Source organism: Magnolia sinica, chromosome 6 (genome assembly GCF_029962835.1).
Source record: "Magnolia sinica isolate HGM2019 chromosome 6, MsV1, whole genome shotgun sequence".
NCBI classification, from domain to species: domain Eukaryota; kingdom Viridiplantae; phylum Streptophyta; class Magnoliopsida; order Magnoliales; family Magnoliaceae; genus Magnolia; species Magnolia sinica.
In genome coordinates, this window is record NC_080578.1 from 831,609 (window position 1) to 848,213 (window position 16,605).

The 16,605-nt window shown below is 41.7% G+C and overlaps 1 protein-coding gene across 1 annotated transcript; it reads right to left on the minus strand.

Moving 5' to 3' along the window:
- Nucleotides 1-5,038: 5,038 nt before the first annotated feature.
- LOC131247864 (benzyl alcohol O-benzoyltransferase-like) lies at nt 5,039-15,773 on the minus strand. Its single transcript, XM_058247775.1, has 3 exons — nt 15,667-15,773; nt 7,346-7,775; nt 5,039-6,197 (listed from the first exon to the last, which is right to left on the minus strand). The coding sequence occupies exons 1-3, from the start codon at nt 15,756-15,758 to the stop codon at nt 5,256-5,258; spliced, it is 1,464 nt and encodes a 487-aa protein (XP_058103758.1). The 5' UTR covers nt 15,759-15,773; the 3' UTR covers nt 5,039-5,255.
- Between the last annotated feature and the right edge of the window lie 832 nt (nt 15,774-16,605).

Genomic DNA, 16,605 nt, shown 5'->3' on the forward strand with positions numbered 1-16,605 from the left:
CATCATCTCAACACACCATCTCCCCATCAAATCAGATACAGTCCATAGCTTCATATTAGAATACTTTGTCATCTTCATAGTCTAAGTCTGCCAGAATAAATCGACTGCGTTAAAATTGTTCCATAGTGGACCTATCGTGATTGCTGCACGCTGGATCCAGATAAGGCTTGTCTTATCCTGGAAGCAATTCGCCTGTAACCCATTAGCAGTTGATAAGGGGGCGAATCACGCTTTAAGGACAGCGTATTTTATACGTGATTCAGCCTAGTGATAATTTTATTTTATTATTTATTTTTCGGTGTATCCAAAAGTAGTTTTCTTAACACAGCCTTGGGCAAACTTTATGCATCAAGTCTCTCAAATTAAGTTTTCTGAAATTTGTCATATGCCAAAGTGCATTGAGGTCCACCAAAGAATGCCAGATTTAGCAAAGGAGTCCACAGGTGTAGTGGGAAGCACAAACATGGATTGCATGGTGACCCTGCCACCATGTACAGAGTTAGAGTTGGGTACGGGACGACTCAACTCGTCCGATTTGTTTAGACTTGACTTGACCCAAACTGAGTGGGTGAGTCGATCCGAACTGAGTAGACTTCGAGTTTCGGTCACCCAGTAACTCGACTCGACATGAAATCTAACTTGGTACTGACTTGACTTGATCTGAAGCCTATCTCGTACATTAAAAAAGAAATCCAAATTTGACATTTCAGATTGAGATGTCGTGTGGCTGATGGAGAGGCTACGATTTTAGCAGGTGCACTTAGGTTTTGAGCTGTGATTTCATCTTGCGGATACCTGCCACACCTGACCGACTCGACCCGACTCGATATTTGTGATCTGGTCGAACTTAGTCCGAATTAGTTTAGGCCATACTCGGACTCGAATCGGGTCAAGCATGCTGGACTCGATACTGAGTGGAGACAAGTTTGGATCAGGTCTATTTCAAAATTGAGTTGAGTCCGGTTAGTCCTAAATCGGTCCAACTCGACTCTACGCCTAACACTTGATTGAGTGCGGATTTGGTGAGCATGTGACAGTGGGGCTACTTTGATTTTTGTGTTGTACATCCACACCATTTATCTATTTTGTTAACTCAATTTTTAGGGAATTAACTAAAAAAAGGAAGGATACGTAAGTTTTAAGTGACCCATGCCACAAGAAACAATGGCGTTGAACACCTTAAAAACCTATTGCTGCTCACCATTGTATTTATTTACCATCTAACCAGTGGAAAATGTCAAACAGATATAAATGAATAAATTAAAAACATAAAAATCAGCTTGATAAAAATGTTTTGTGGCTTACAAGAAGTCTTTAGCTGTAGCATTTTATCACTATGGTCCCACAAGGGATTGTCTGCTTCACGTTTAAGGCATTCCGTCATAACTATCCTTTGAAACAAAAATCAAGCCCGGTCATGAATGACTGACTTCTACTGACAACTATCAAACGTGTCAAGCCCGGTCATGAATGACTGGCTTGGACTGACAACTATCAAACGTGTTTTACGTGCTCATCTTTGGCAGCGTTGACGTGTACGTCACATCTACTTAATTAATTTGTTTCGACTTTTCACCCATTTCACCATACGGAGGAGAAAAAGGACAGTTGCTTGATACAGTTGGTGGTAATGAACGTAGTGGCGGATGAAGGATAAAGAGTAGCTGGATTAATGTTCAGCAGCTGGGCCATGACTCCCAATTTATATCAAATAATATCACCCGATTTGGCATTGCAATGGTAACTTATCAAATGTCTGCTGTTGAAACCTTCTCAGGTCTACCCTGATAATTTATATACCATTCAAAAACCACTAATAATATCATTCCCACTAGAATGAAGTGAAAAACAGAAATATTAGCTGATTCAAAACTTATATGGAGCCATGAATGTGTCAATGCTGGGTGTGACCCACTTGACCTTAACAGGGGATTTTCTCGTAAACATTGTGGTGATAACTTTGGCCCATAGGAACTTGCTGTGGGCGAGGGGCACAAATACCTTGGGTCACTTTCCTAAGCCAATGCATTTTATTAACAATCAAATATCCTAGTTACAATAGGAAATTGACAGCCACATCAGACTCAAAATTCAACAACTGAATTAAAATAAAATAAAAAATAAAAAAAAATAATCTAAATACGACTCTATTAATTGGAAGCAACAAAAAGAAAGAAATAATAGGCAAAGGGAACCCCAAGTATCTGCCAAATGGCTGAATTGTTGTAGACGAAAAGTATCGAAAGCTTCTCATAGCACTGTTACTGCCGATTTTAAAATTTTCTTATGTTGATCTTATTGTGGATTTTACAGAGGGTTTTATCCATTTGTGCCCTTTTCATAGACCTTTCTACCATGCATTTGCTGCTGTCACGTGGCATTTGTTCTTGTTGTCTCCAACAGACCAGTAGCATCATCTTTTTTTCGGAAGCGAATTGGCTGGTGTACCACACACCAGCTATATAGCAGCTGTACATACGCGTCGTGCGAAGACGACCACGACACCCCTCGAGCTCCGAGTTGTGCTAACGGTTCAAAGGAGAGCTGGTGTACCTACGTGTCGTGGGAAGACGACCACGACACTCCTCGAGCTCCCAATTGTACTAGCGGTTCAAAGGAAATCAAAGTTACATGGCCCCTCAATAATGTATTTATTATATCCGCACCATTCATTCATTTTTAGAGATTATTTTAGACTATAACCCAAAAAATGAATCATATCCAAAGCTCAAATGGGCCGCACCAAAAATAATAGCGTGGATAATGATTTTCACTGTTAAAAAATTCGTAGGCCCACCATAACATTCATTTTTCATCTAATATGTTCATAGGGTCACAAATATATCGATGAAAAGGAAAAACAAATTTCATATTGATCCGAAACTTATGTAACCCCAAAAGGGTTTCAATGGTAGGCGTTCAATCCTCCACTGCTTTTTTCGGTATTGTCCGGTTGATATTTAGATCTGCCTTATTTTTTCGCTCAGCCTTAAGATGAGCTCACAAAATGAATGGACGATTTGGATATAACACATACCTCATGTTGTGACCCACAAAACTTGCTGACGTCAATACACTAGATATATGGCCGGTGTGTGGTCCACCGGCCAATCTACTTCCCTTCAGATGCGGATTTATTCGAGAGCCCTTCGCGGGAAGTTCCTGCGCTGGGAACCAAGTGGGGCCCATTGTGATGTTTGTATGGATCCACCCTGTCCATCGGTTTTGTGAGCTCATTTTAAGCTATGATAATAAAATTGAGCATGATCCACGGCTGAAGTGGGTTGTACTAAAGGAAAAGGTGGTTAGGGAAATTCATACCGTTGAAACCTCCCTAAGTTCTATAGTGATGTTTACATGCTATCTATACTGTTAATAACGTCATTAATACTGGATGAACTGAAAAAAAATAAATATTAGAATGATTCAAAACTTCTGTGGCCCACGAATATTTCAACCGTCGGAGTTCAATTCTCACAATTTTAGTCCACTTGAGAATTAGGTACGGTTCATTTTTGTCCTCATGTTCTAAAATGAACTCACAATACGGATGGACGGAGAGGATTTCTTAAAATCGTCGTAGTAAGCCCCGCCTGGGTTCCCAGCGCAGGAACTTCCTGCGAAGGGCTTTCACGGGAAATCTGCGTCCGCTTCCCTTATCTTCTAATGCCATTTGTGTGGTTGAGACCGAAATGGATTGGCTACTCCCCCTGCCACCAGCCAATGGCTGATGGTCGGTGATCTGTGGGCCCCACCATTATGTATGTGTTTCATCCATCCCGTCCATCTATTTTTTCAGATCATTTTATGATATAAAGTAAAAAATAAAAAATAAAAAATGAGGCATATCCCAATCTCAAGTGGATCACATTACAAGGAAAAAGTGTTGAATGAGCATCCACCATTAAAAGCCTTTAGGGGGCCATAAAAGTTTTGGATCAAGCTGATTTTTGTTTTTTCCCATCATCTAGGCCTGTACGAGCTAATCAACAGATTAGATGTCAAATAAACAGTACAGTGGGCCTAAGGATGATTTTAATGATGGATATCTAATCAATATTGTTTTCCCGTGGTGTGGTTAACCTGAGATTTATATCCCTCTCACTTTTGCGATCAAGCCCTAAAATGATCTGTAAAAATGGATGAAACACATACATCATGGTGGAGCCCACAGAGCAACCTACCACCAGCTATGGGGCTGGTGGCGGGGGAGTAGCCAATCCGTTTCCGGTTGAGACAGTTGGGTATTGAATTGCATTAAATGCCATTAACATCAATAATTACATGTTTGAAAATATCATATTATTTTGACACTTCATTAATCTCAGGTTTAGGATCCAACTTTTCTACGGAGAAAAACACTATTAAGTGAAACCATTGTCTGGTTAATCATGAAATTGTAATCAACCAGAGTCACAACTGATGAAAACTCATGTTAGTCACCAATATGAACACGTAACTTGAATGTCATGTGTAACAAGTGCATGTGGATGGATAGCATGGATAAAACGCATGCATCAATTAATCCCATCCTACCTATTTTTGGAACCGGAAGAAATGATGCCTAAATTAATCGAATATTTTCAAAAATTTTAAAATGGAATTTGCATGGTACTAAATGTAATTCCATATTTCAAACATATGTTCAGTAAGTAGGGATAAGCTGTTGCTTTCATGACTAGACCATATGCCCGTACATCATTCAAAACATGTTTAAAAGTTCTTGCATGAGGTACATAATCGGCCACATCTCTGGTTATAGGTAAGAGGGCCCAATCGAATACTTATGTTTATTCACCATGTGGTGTCAGGGGCTATCAAGATTGCATGGCCACGTGGTGCTATCAAAGATGGTAACCTTGAAAAGTTGCTCCACCTGCTCATCTATCATAGTGGCCCAATAAATCCCGCCTCCATTAAGTCACCAGGGATCAATTCACTTTCCACTCAAGATGGAACCGCCACGTACCCTCTTAAAAAGAAAAGTTCATTTTGCATTCCTAGAAATTCATGGTCCACAAGGTGCTTGCTCTATAAATGAAATTAGGACAATGGAAGGAAGATTTTTCTGATAAGGACGAGATTAATCTTTTTTACTTTTTCTTATCACAAAGACAAACCAATTGCAAAAGCGTACGACAGATAAAACAAGCTTCACATCATGTGTGGAGAGAGAGAGAGAGAGAGAGAGAGAGAGAGAGAGAGAGATATAGAGAGAGAGAGGGAGTGTGTTTATTATTCGTCAGTCATCTGAGCTAAAGCCGTGATGTAGTGAATTTGGAGGTGATATAGAGCTGCTTGGGCTCCTCTTTAGGCTCACTGGTCATGCTTTGGATCTCGACCATGAATTTCTCCATAGCTGGTCTAGGCAAGCAAAACGGCACCACTATCCCATACTCCCCTTTGGCATTCTTAAAAGGGATATAAAAGCTCGTGAGGCCAGGGATGTTCCCCACACCTCCCCTAGCTGGCCCACCATAAACCGGCTTTCCCCACCCAAAATCCACGTTCATAAAACCAGCACGGGTCACATCTGACACCACGTAGCTGTGCTTTACCATGTAATGAGGCCTCCCTTTTAGCACCATTAGATCCGCCACCGACTGCATGTACTCTTGCGTCACCTCATTCTTAGCTTTTTTTACTTGTTCCAGCGCATACCCCAACGGACTATTACACAACTTCCCCGCCGGCGAGATCGCCACCGGGAGTGCAAACGCGTTTCCGTAGTAGCCTGTCGGTAGTGGCGGCCGGTACTTGCCACGTACGTTAAAGAGACCGATGATTCTCACTTCATCGTTCGGGTCTAGGCCCAGGGCGATCGTACGACAACGCCAGATACACGCGGTCAGCAGCTCAAATGTTGAGCACGTGCGCAGGTGATTCGGCACTTGCTTCCTAAGACCAGATATCTCGGCCGGACCGAAGAAAAAGGAGCGATGGATCATATCATCGAAGGGCAGTATAGCGCTTTTTATGTCTGCCAGTTGGTCGTACTCCCGGTGCACGCATGTCACGTGTGGTGGATCCCGTGCGCTGAGCAGCTCCCTTTTCCACACAGGCGGCACAGATATGGACCGCGCACCCTGTGCCAGCTCGCCCACTGCAGTCATGAATTGGACGAGTCCAGTTGCATCGCTCATGGTATGGTTGAGTCGAAGGGCAAAGATGAAACCGCCACACGTTAGACGGGTCACCTGCACATGTTTCACAGCGTTAGCTATAACAATATCATCTGATCAAAGATAGATAGATATGTTAAATGGAAGGGTTCTCCCATGAGGCACGTTTTCCGCATGTTACGAGAACAAGAGCTCAAAATCATTTTGCGGAAATAATCTCATCAGTGGAAGCTCCAACCCACCAGCCATGGTTGGGGCCATGAGAGCAATTATAACAATCTGCCAAATGAAACTTAAAATTTCACCTTGAGAATTCAAATACAGTTAATACTAAATCGGATCCAAGTGATTTGGAACTTTTAATTATGTTCGACAACTTATTATTGAAATATTGTGACATCCTAAAATTTTATATGGTAGCCGGAATTTTGAATAAAGAGGAATTCAGTCATATATTTGCTAAATAGGGCAGACCTAGATAGGCTATCGTCCAAATTGGAAGAGCTTTCTAGTTCAACTGTCTGCATCATCTCCACTTAGCCGTGGGTCCCACAAGATGGACTCTTTTATCTTTCTCCTTTTTCATTAATTTCTTTTCATGAGGGGGCGATGGACCAACATGCATATTCTTTCGATTTTGAGTCCTGACCTACAAACGGTGAGAGTGTCCGGATTTGGACAGTTTTTTTTGAGTAGCATGTATGATAGTTTTGGGATTGAGTAAGCAAATTAATAAATATATAATAGCCAATTAGCCGTTACTCTTTTCTCACTTCTGAATTTCTACAAATCCAAGCAGTCTACTTCTTGGTGTAGGTTGAGCGACTGCGAGTAGCTTGCCGCTACCATCTCTTAACTAAAGAAGTATACGATCCTCTGCCTCAGGATAGCTACCCTAACTTTGTACCAATGGGGCCATGTTGGTCTATACTATTGATTTAATAACACCCTACTCTAGGTGGACTGCTCAAAAATTCATTAGCTGGACATTCCCGACATTCAATCGGTGGCCTGAAACTAGGGACTGGGATTGCATGGTGGCCACAACGCCGTGGGATTTGAGGAATAGATTGGCAACGTGCGGCTTTTAGAAGTGATAAGCAAACCAATTGAACAGGGTAGATGCCGTACACCCATGATAGGTTGGAACTTATATTGATTGGGTGGACGATAGAGCAGTTGGGTGTGAACATTTCTATGATTATAAAACTCTAGCTGATCACCTGAATTAAAAGCAAAGGGGAGTTGATGACGTCTCCCGTGCCAGGAACGTCGTAGAGAAGCTCCTCAAAACATGGGAACGGAGGCTGCAGTGCATCCCCGAACTCCTTGAGGCTGACATCTGCGTCGGCCTCAATGAATACCACGCCTTCCCCGGTGCACTCTACCGTGAGCTTATGGTTGAGACCTTCTCTAATTCTACCAGCAAACGGGTAGTAGAAAACGAGCGCCTCTGCTATAGCGTCCCTTATCACCCCTGCTGGGTCTCGCCCTCCCAACGAAGGATTGTTTCGGTAGAACTGTATGATGGGGATCTGGAAACGGAGACTTTCTTGGTCGTCTATGTCAGAGAGGTATTTGAATTCATAGGGTGTGCGCTTTGCAGGGGAAACTAGCACCGGCTGGCGCCTTGTGACGGAGAAGACTAGAGAAGTGGCCATCAGAAGTAATGGGTTGTTGTGAGGAGGGAAGAAGCCGATGGAAGAGGTTTGGGTGTAATGAGGTGAAGGCGAGGTGCGTGGATTTATATAGAAGTTTGTTTGGTCTTCTTTCCACGTTCTTTCTTCTTTTTTTTTTTAAAAAAAACGTTTTAAACAGTTTTTTTTTTTTCTTTCTCGCAAACAGAGGTTCCGGATTCCCACGCGGATTTCCTGCGCAGCTTAGTGGGTGTTTCCCTTATGTAGGGCCCACCTTGATGATATTTTGTATATCCACTCTGTCTACTCGTTATTCCATTTTAAGTCGTGGTTCGAAATATTAAGCACATACAAATCTCACGACAATACCATAAGAAAAAGTTATGACATACCACACCACAAAAAACAGTCATGATTGAACTATCACCATTAAAAACTACCCAAGGCCCACTATAAGCAGATCTGTAATGTTTATTTATCATCCAACCTGTTGATAAAGTCAACCAGAACTGAATGAAGGTAAAATACAAAGATTATCTTGATCGAAAACTTTTGTAGCTTAAAAAAGCTTTGTATCTGCTTATTTTTTGGTATAACTTCCTTAAATGAGTTTTAAAAACGTATGGGCAGCATGGATTTGAAACACATTCATCAAAGTGGGCCCCACACAGTAAGGGTAACACCCACACTATGTAACAGCCAATCCGCTCTATGCGCTAGAGTGCTAGGTGGGCCCACCGTAATGTTTGCCAGAAATTCACCATGTCCGTCTGTTTTCGGAGATCATTTCATGACATGCAACCAAAAATAAATAAAAAATGAGACAAATAAAAAATGAAGTCGACCAAGAGAGCAAACCATAGGGGATTCAATGGCCAAGGTTGAAATATTTATATAGCCACAAAAGTTTTGTATAGACTAAATTTTTAGTATTTTCACTTCATGTGAGTGATAATATCCTGATAAACAGTTTGAATGACATATAAACATCAAGATGGAGTCTAAAGTGTATGCTTTTCTTTTTCAAATTTTCTCCTCTCCTGTGGTCGACTTGAGTTTTGCAAACACCTCATTTCTAATTGCATGTCCTAAAATGAGCAGAACGGGTGAAAGAGTAGATTTCTAAAATCCATCTGGTGGCCCCACCTAGCATTAATCCAACGTAGGAAGGCTTCCGCAGGGAATCCGCGTCCCCCTTTACATGGGAAAGCGGATTGCAGCATGGCCTGCCATATACAAACGTGGTTTGGGTGGATCCCTTTATACACTGATGTGGGTGGGATCCCTAACGGTGGAACCCACTTAGATTTATGTGCTTTATATCTACACCCTCCATCCATTTTCAAAGCTCATTTTAGGATATAATCCAAAAGGAGTATACCACATAAAACATTCATTATTGAATCCCTTCCATAATGAACTAATTTATAGGGGCTACCGAAATGTTCAATATTTACCATCCAACCTGTTGATAAGGTCACAAATACCTAGATGAAAGTCTACACAGATATCAGCTTGATTGAAAATGTTTGTGGCTCACAACAAATTTTTAATGGTAGATTACCACTGTTTCCTATATCATGGTCCACTTGGCATTTGTCATCTGCTTTATTTGTAGGATTATACCCTAAAATGAGTTTTCAAAATGGATAGACGGCGTGGACATAGGACATATCACAGTATGTCCCGCGGTCAGGGATCCCACCCACCCCGAGTCCATTGAAGTCGGGCCAACCACACAGCACCGACTTCAATGGTGTGTTGACGTCACCATGTTCTGTGAGCTCCACCATTATGTATGTGTTATATCCCGACCTTCCATCCACATTACCGGATCATCTTAGGGCATGGCCCAAAAATGAAAAAGATCTAAAACTCATTTGGACCACACCATAAAAAACAGTGGTGACAATTAAACCTATTGTTGAAACCTTCATAGGGCCCAACATGTTGCTTATTTGTCATGCAACCTGTTCACAAGGTCATGATGAAGGAAAACACAAGTATCAACCTGTCCAGGGCTCTATGTGGTCCACCATAGTTTATATGTTTAATCCATGCTTTCTGTCTATTTTGATCAACCAATTTAGGGCATTAGCCTAAAAAGGAGGCATATTGAAGGCTCATGTGGACAACACCATATTAAGCTGTGGGGAATGAACTCTTACCATTGAAAACTTCTTAGGGCCCACTGTGATGTTTATGAAAGCAGATTGCATCCTACCGTGGATAATTTGGGCGGGCAGGAATCTATGGGGCTCATCATGATGTAAAGGATTTATCCATGCTGTCCATCCATATTTACATATCATTTTAAGATATGAACCCGAAAATGAGGGAGAACGAGGGCTTAAATGGACCATAAAGTGAGGATTGAATGCCCACCAATAAAAAATTATTGGGAGCTATAGAAGTTTCGGATCAAGCATATATTTGTATTTTCACTTCATCCAGATCTACAAGACCTTATAAATAAATTGGATGGTAAAAAAACATCATGGTGGCCCCTAGAAAGGTTTCAACAGTTGTTATATTATCACTGCTACTTCCTTTAGTGTGGTCCATTGGGCCTGTGAACCTACTTCAGTTTTTGGATCATGCCATAAAATAATTTCAGAGAATGGTTGAACTGCGTGGATAAAACCCTTACATCACGGTGGGCCCCACAGAGCCCTGCTTATATGGATTATCATCCAGGCGGGGTAGGGCGCAACCTGCTTCCCATGTTTTATTTAACCTACTCATAAGGTCTATGACCGGTATTATGTTGTGACATTTCTAACATTTATTTTTGTACACATGTGAGTTATATTTGATGACTTATATATGATTTGATGGTTTATTATATTTAACTCGATGCTTTATTATATTTGATTTAATGGTTTATATTTAACTTTTTGTTGTGTGTGTGTGTGTGTGTGTGTGTGTATATATATATATATATATATATATGAGTCACATTTGAGATAGTTTTGTTTGGTTTGTTTGCTTGTTTGCAAACATTGGTTGGTTTTATGGAAAGTGAATGAATGTGTTTTCTGGCTGTACATTTTTATTGGTATAGCAATTCCTAAAGCACCATTAATTTTATTTTTTTATATATAAAAATTCAATTTTGATGGCCATTGGTAAGTACACATTTTTTATGCTCGGAACAGCAGCTATAGACCATCAAACATATAAATCGTATCTATCGATCAAAAAGCCATCAAAATTTAATTGCAATTGACATTTGACAACCATATCTGGGCTGTTGAACTATAATTGACAGCTTCGAGCCATCGAAGATAAAAATTGACAAAGGCAACTGTGACAACTGTTTTCGGCGGCATGAACCATCAATTCAAACTAAATCCGATGGCTTAGGGCCATCGAATTAGGCACTTTTTCAGGTAGTTGTGGCATGCATCCACATCCATTTGGACTATTAAATGAATCCTGATGCCACATACATATGTGCATAGCTCATTGGATATGTCAACATGCTCTAACAATGGCCTGTTGTTTAGTCAAATCTTATCAAGCGACGGTGTAACAATATCTATTTCTTAATGAATTTGGAGGTGGTATCGACTGTGGGCTCCTTGAGCATGTTTTCAACCTCCACCACAAATCTCTCCATGGCTGGCTCAGGCAAGCAAATCGGCATTACAATCCCGTCCTCCCCTTTTGCATTCCTAATCGGTATATAAAAGCTTGACACTCCAGGTATAGCCCCAACACCTCCCTTAGCTACCCCACCATAAACAGGCTTTCCCCACCCGAAATCCACATCTCCAAACCCAACACGCGACAGATCCGATACGAGGTACGTGCCCACTACTGTAAAGTGGGGCCGCCCCTTGATCACCATCAGGTCTACCAAAGACTGCATGTACTCTTGTGTCACGTCAGATTTCACCTTACGCACTTGTTCCAACGCATACCCCAGCGGATTCTGACACAACTTCGCCGCCGGTGAGATCGCCACCGGTAGTGCAATAGCATTGCCATAGTAACCCGTCGGCAGTGGAGGCTGGTACTTGGGGCGTGCCTTAGGGCGTGTTTGGACTGTCACGCTGGGTGAGAATAGGCGGTATTACGTCGGCAATGGAAAGAGGACCCATCCCATCGCCTATTTGGAAATGAAGGGCTATCTCATCCCAACTCAGGGGGCTGGTTTGAAAGGGGTAGCCAAGACATTTTGGACTAGTCAAATCCGTACAGTCCACTGACAGACAAAGGTGGTTCTGCATGGGACGACTTGGGAAATGGATTGGCTATGGTTGATGCTCTGTGGGCCCCACCATGCTGTATGTGTTTCATCCATGCCATCCATCTATTTTTTTTTTATCATTTTATGTTATGGGAAAAAAAATTGAAATAAATATCAATCTCAAGTATACCACATTACAGGAAACCGTGTTGAATGAATTTTGACCCCCAAAAATGTTTTGGGGGCCATAAAAGTTTTGGATCAAGCTAATATTTGATTTTTCCCTTCATTTGGGTCTTTATGACCAAATCAACAGATTCGATGTCAAATAAACAGTACAGTGGGCCTTAGGAGGATTTTAACGGTGAATATCCTTTCATTATTTTTGTCATGTGGTGTGGCCCACCTAAGACTTATATCCCTATCGTTTTTTGAATCAAGCCCTAAAATCATCTTTAAAAATGGATGAACAGAATGGATGAAACACGTACATCATAGTGGGGCATAGGGTGGAGTGCGTGAATGGGTTTAGTCCAATCCCACGTGCATCCAAACGGGTTCACTTTACTCGTCCCATGATGCAATTCAGTATTCAAACAAGTGGACGTTGTAGGTCGCGGGATATAAGGATCCCATGGGATGTCTGACCATCCACTAACATCGCCATCATTACCTTAAAACCGATCCCATCCCTCCTAATCCCATGGGATCGGTCCGGCCAAACACGCCCTTAACGGCGCAGATGATCCTCACTTGCTCATCTAGGTCGGGCTCCAAAGCGAGTGTGCGGTAGCGCCAGAGGCATGCGGTCAGCAGCTCAAACTTAGAGCACGTGCAGAGGTGGTGCAGCAAGTGCTTCCCGAGGGCATTATTGAGAGCCGGTATTATGGTGCCTTCTGTATCGGCCACTTGGTCGTACTGTTGCAAAAAATATTGATTTTATAAATATATATTTTAAAATAAAAATAATATAATATATAAAAAGTGTTTGAAAAACACCTTTTTGTGGGTTTTGAGAATAGTCTCATATTGGAGAAAGAAAAGAAGTAAAAATGGTTTATATGAGAATGGTGGAGTATTATAATACTTATCCATATGGTCCAAAGGAGAATGGAACTTGCATGTTCCAAAACACCCACGCTCGTGATTGGGCTCGGTCACGGGCTCAATGCGAGGGCGTGGGCAAGTGAGGCAGTGTGGCTGTAGAGGCGCTAGTAGCGTACTTTGCACTTGCAATTAGTGCAGGGTCCAGCTGTAACTACTACATAGCTAGCCCAACAGCTAGAAAACGGTTAGCTACTGTCTCACAACAGTCAGCATGTAGCAGCTTAATGTCCCATGCACAACAGTCAGAAAACAACCATAAAATGACTAGTTTTCTTCAACAGCTAGAAAACGGTCATGGGATTTATTTCCCTGGACCATAACCCCCAGCCACCACAGCCTATATAAATAAGGCCTGGGTGGGTTTCCAAACTATCTCATCATACTTCAGCAATACCAATACGAATCAAAGCATCTCATCTCTTACAGACCAAAATATCAGCAATATAGCAAGGTCAATCAGAGCCATTGCTTGAAGAACAGACCAACGGTGTGATTTAAAACGATTCAACTAAACCAGTGGCTGAAGAATTGATCAATGCAGTGGTCTAAAATCACATATTCTCTTCTCTTTTCTCGTTTGGGATTTTTCTTTATTGTAATTCTGCCAAATAGTATGTAACAAAGTTTCATTTTATGAGCCTTCGTATTTGCTGAACGCAGACCCACACCAGGCACGTCGTATCCTAAAAGTAGTTTGCCTATAACCTATTAGCATACTCAATCTTTTGAGTAGGGGGCAAATAACACTTTACGGATAGTGTCTCAGACATCCTTCAGCCAGTCCTTTGTGCGGATCATTTTGATTTGTCGGGTTCCATATTTTATAGAAATATTATTATTCTGTATAATTTCCAACGCGTTACTCCTGGTGCACGCATGTCATGCCTGGCGGGTCCCGTGCGCTGAGAAGCTTCCTTTGTCACACGGGCAGCACAGATGAGGCCCGTGCACCGCGTGCCAACTCCCCGACGGCGGTCATGAATTGAATGATCCCAATCCCATCGCTCATGGTGTGGTTGAATCGTAGGGCAAAGATAAAACCCCCACATGTGAGACACGTCACCTGTGCATGTTTCACAACGTTAGTATATAATATATAACAATATCATATATGATGAATGATAGGTGAGTAAGGAGCATGAGTCACGATTTCTGCCTGAAACTGCAAAGTTCTCTTCGCAGCGAGCAATCAGCATGAAAATTAGGCCCACGATGCACAAATAATCTCGTCAGCCACCATAATAGCAATTATATCCATGTGCCGATTGACAGCAATTACAATAAATGATGGTTATCTGCTCATACTAATAAGTGGATAAAGAGGAATTTTATAATATATTTACCAGAATTTGAGTTTGATTGAGTAATTTGGACTGCTAATTTTATAATTGAAATTTCTCCCAGACACCTTGATGGGCCAAGTAGCTTGATCACCGGAACTTCCTGTGGGGGCTCACGCGGCTCGTGTACCAAAGCAACCATGGCTGTCAGTGCCCCGGGTACATTAGTTTGAAGCTATGTGGGACCCACATAGATGTCCATGATAAATCCACTCCGTCCATCAGTTTTGAAAGATCACAATAGGAAAGGATTCTAAAACCAGGCAGATCCAAAACTCACTGGACCATACCGTATGATATTTTTGCCTACTTTTTATCTGAATGGTAGTAAACACATGAATGGTTTGGATGGCATATGTTGTTATTTCGTCTTGTATGGTTTGCATGACTTTGGATCTGCCTAATTTTTAAATTCAAGTCTAATATTATGGTCTTACAAAACTGATGGACGGAGTGGATTTATCAGAGGCATTTCTACGGGCGCCACACACGAACTTGGTGTGCCCATGGCACACAGGCAATCTGCATTCAGGATTATATGGTTGGACGATATATTACAAGCACCCGGCAGATAACTTTCAGTGTCTCCAGTGCCTACCACATACAACCTGTCGAATATGATGAACCCCGTCACAGAAATCACTTTCTGCCAAAATCAGCTTCCTCCACTTATCATTACAGTAGTAGGTTGTTACTTATCAGGCTATACATTATGTTCTATGGTGTGGCCCACCTGATGATTGTATGACCATCAATCTTATCTAAGGTGATACTCATGGTGGGGTGAATCAATTGAACCCGGTGGATGATAAGGCAGTTTGAACATCTCTTTAAAAGTAGTTGGGCTGTAATCACCTGAACTAAAAGCAATGGGCAGTTGACGATGTCTCCTGTGCCAGGGACGTCGTAGGGTAGCTCCTCAAAATATGGAAACGGAGGCTTGAGGCTGACATTTGCGTCGGCCTCTATGAACACCACGCCTTCTCCGGTGCACTCTACCATCAGCTTACAGCCAGGCCCTTCTCTAAGTCTGCCCACAAATGGGTAGTAGAAAACAAGCGCCTATGCTAAAGCGTCTCTGATCACCCTTGCCGGATCCAGCCCTCCCAAAAAAGGATTGTTTGGGTAGAACAGTATGATAGGGACCTGGAAACGGAGGTCTTGTTGGTCGTAGATATCAGACAGGTATTTGAATTCATAGGGTGTGGGCTTAGTAGGGGAAACTAACACTGGCTCGCGTCTTGTGACAGAGGTGACTAGAGAAGAGGCCATTCGAGGAAATGGGTTGTTGTGAGGAAGGAAGAAGTTGATGGATGAGGTATTTGAGTGTAATGAGGAAATGGGTTGGTTTGGCCATCTTTGCACGATCTTGATGGCCGCGTTTAGAGAAAGAGAAAGAAAGACGCAGCATTGCAGCACATAATATCATCCAGCAAATCTGTGCAGAGGATCCGGACTCAAAAGACTTTTATACTAGAAAGGTAATTATTATTATTATTATTATATAATTTTTATTTTTTTTAATAACTTTGAAGGTATATTCATGTGTGGAGAAAGATATATAATTAGTTGATACACATTGAATGTGACAATATCATCCGTATGTTAAAAAAGTAATTGAAATTAAACCATTTACCAAACATTCATCCGTTTTATCAGCTCATTATAGGGCATGAGTCCGAAAATGAGGCAAATCTAAAGCCCATGTAGACCACACTACACACTTATGAGGAATTGAACATCTACCATTGAAAACTTCTTGAGTTTCTTGAGTTTTATATCAAGCTGATATTAGTGTTCATGATTCATCCACGTCTCTTTGAACTTATGAACAGGTTGGATGACAGATACATATCACCATATATGAATAACTCAGTAGGCAATCCGATTTCTCACAAAATTCCTGAGGTAAGGATTTGCCAGTGGACGACCGCTTGAACAAGCTACTAACGCATAACACAGATAAAAGTAAGAAGATTCTAGAGGCCGAAAAATATCACCTGCATGTGTACGTTTCACAAGGTTAGCAATAACAATACAACAATACAACGTGATCAATGATAGATGAATCAAGCCAATGAGTTGCGTTTTCCGCCTGAAACGACCTGGTTCTCTTGGCAGCACGTCATGGGCACGAGAGATCGGCCTCATGTTGCGAAAAAAAATTTATCAGTTGGAAGCTCGGAGCGACAAGCCATGGATGG

Excerpts from the sequence above, each read along its gene's own strand:
- LOC131247864 (XM_058247775.1), bottom strand. The coding sequence starts at position 15,758 with ATGGCCAAACCAACCCATTTCCTCATTACACTCAAATACCTCATCCAT. Across the intron at positions 7,776-15,666 it reads CCCATTTCCTCGAATGGCCT|TTCTCTAGTCTTCTCCGTCA; the intron begins CTTCTCTAGTCA and ends TCTGATGGCCAC. Across the intron at positions 6,198-7,345 it reads CCCCTTTGCTTTTAATTCAG|GTGACCCGTCTAACGTGTGG; the intron begins GTGATCAGCTAG and ends AAACATGTGCAG.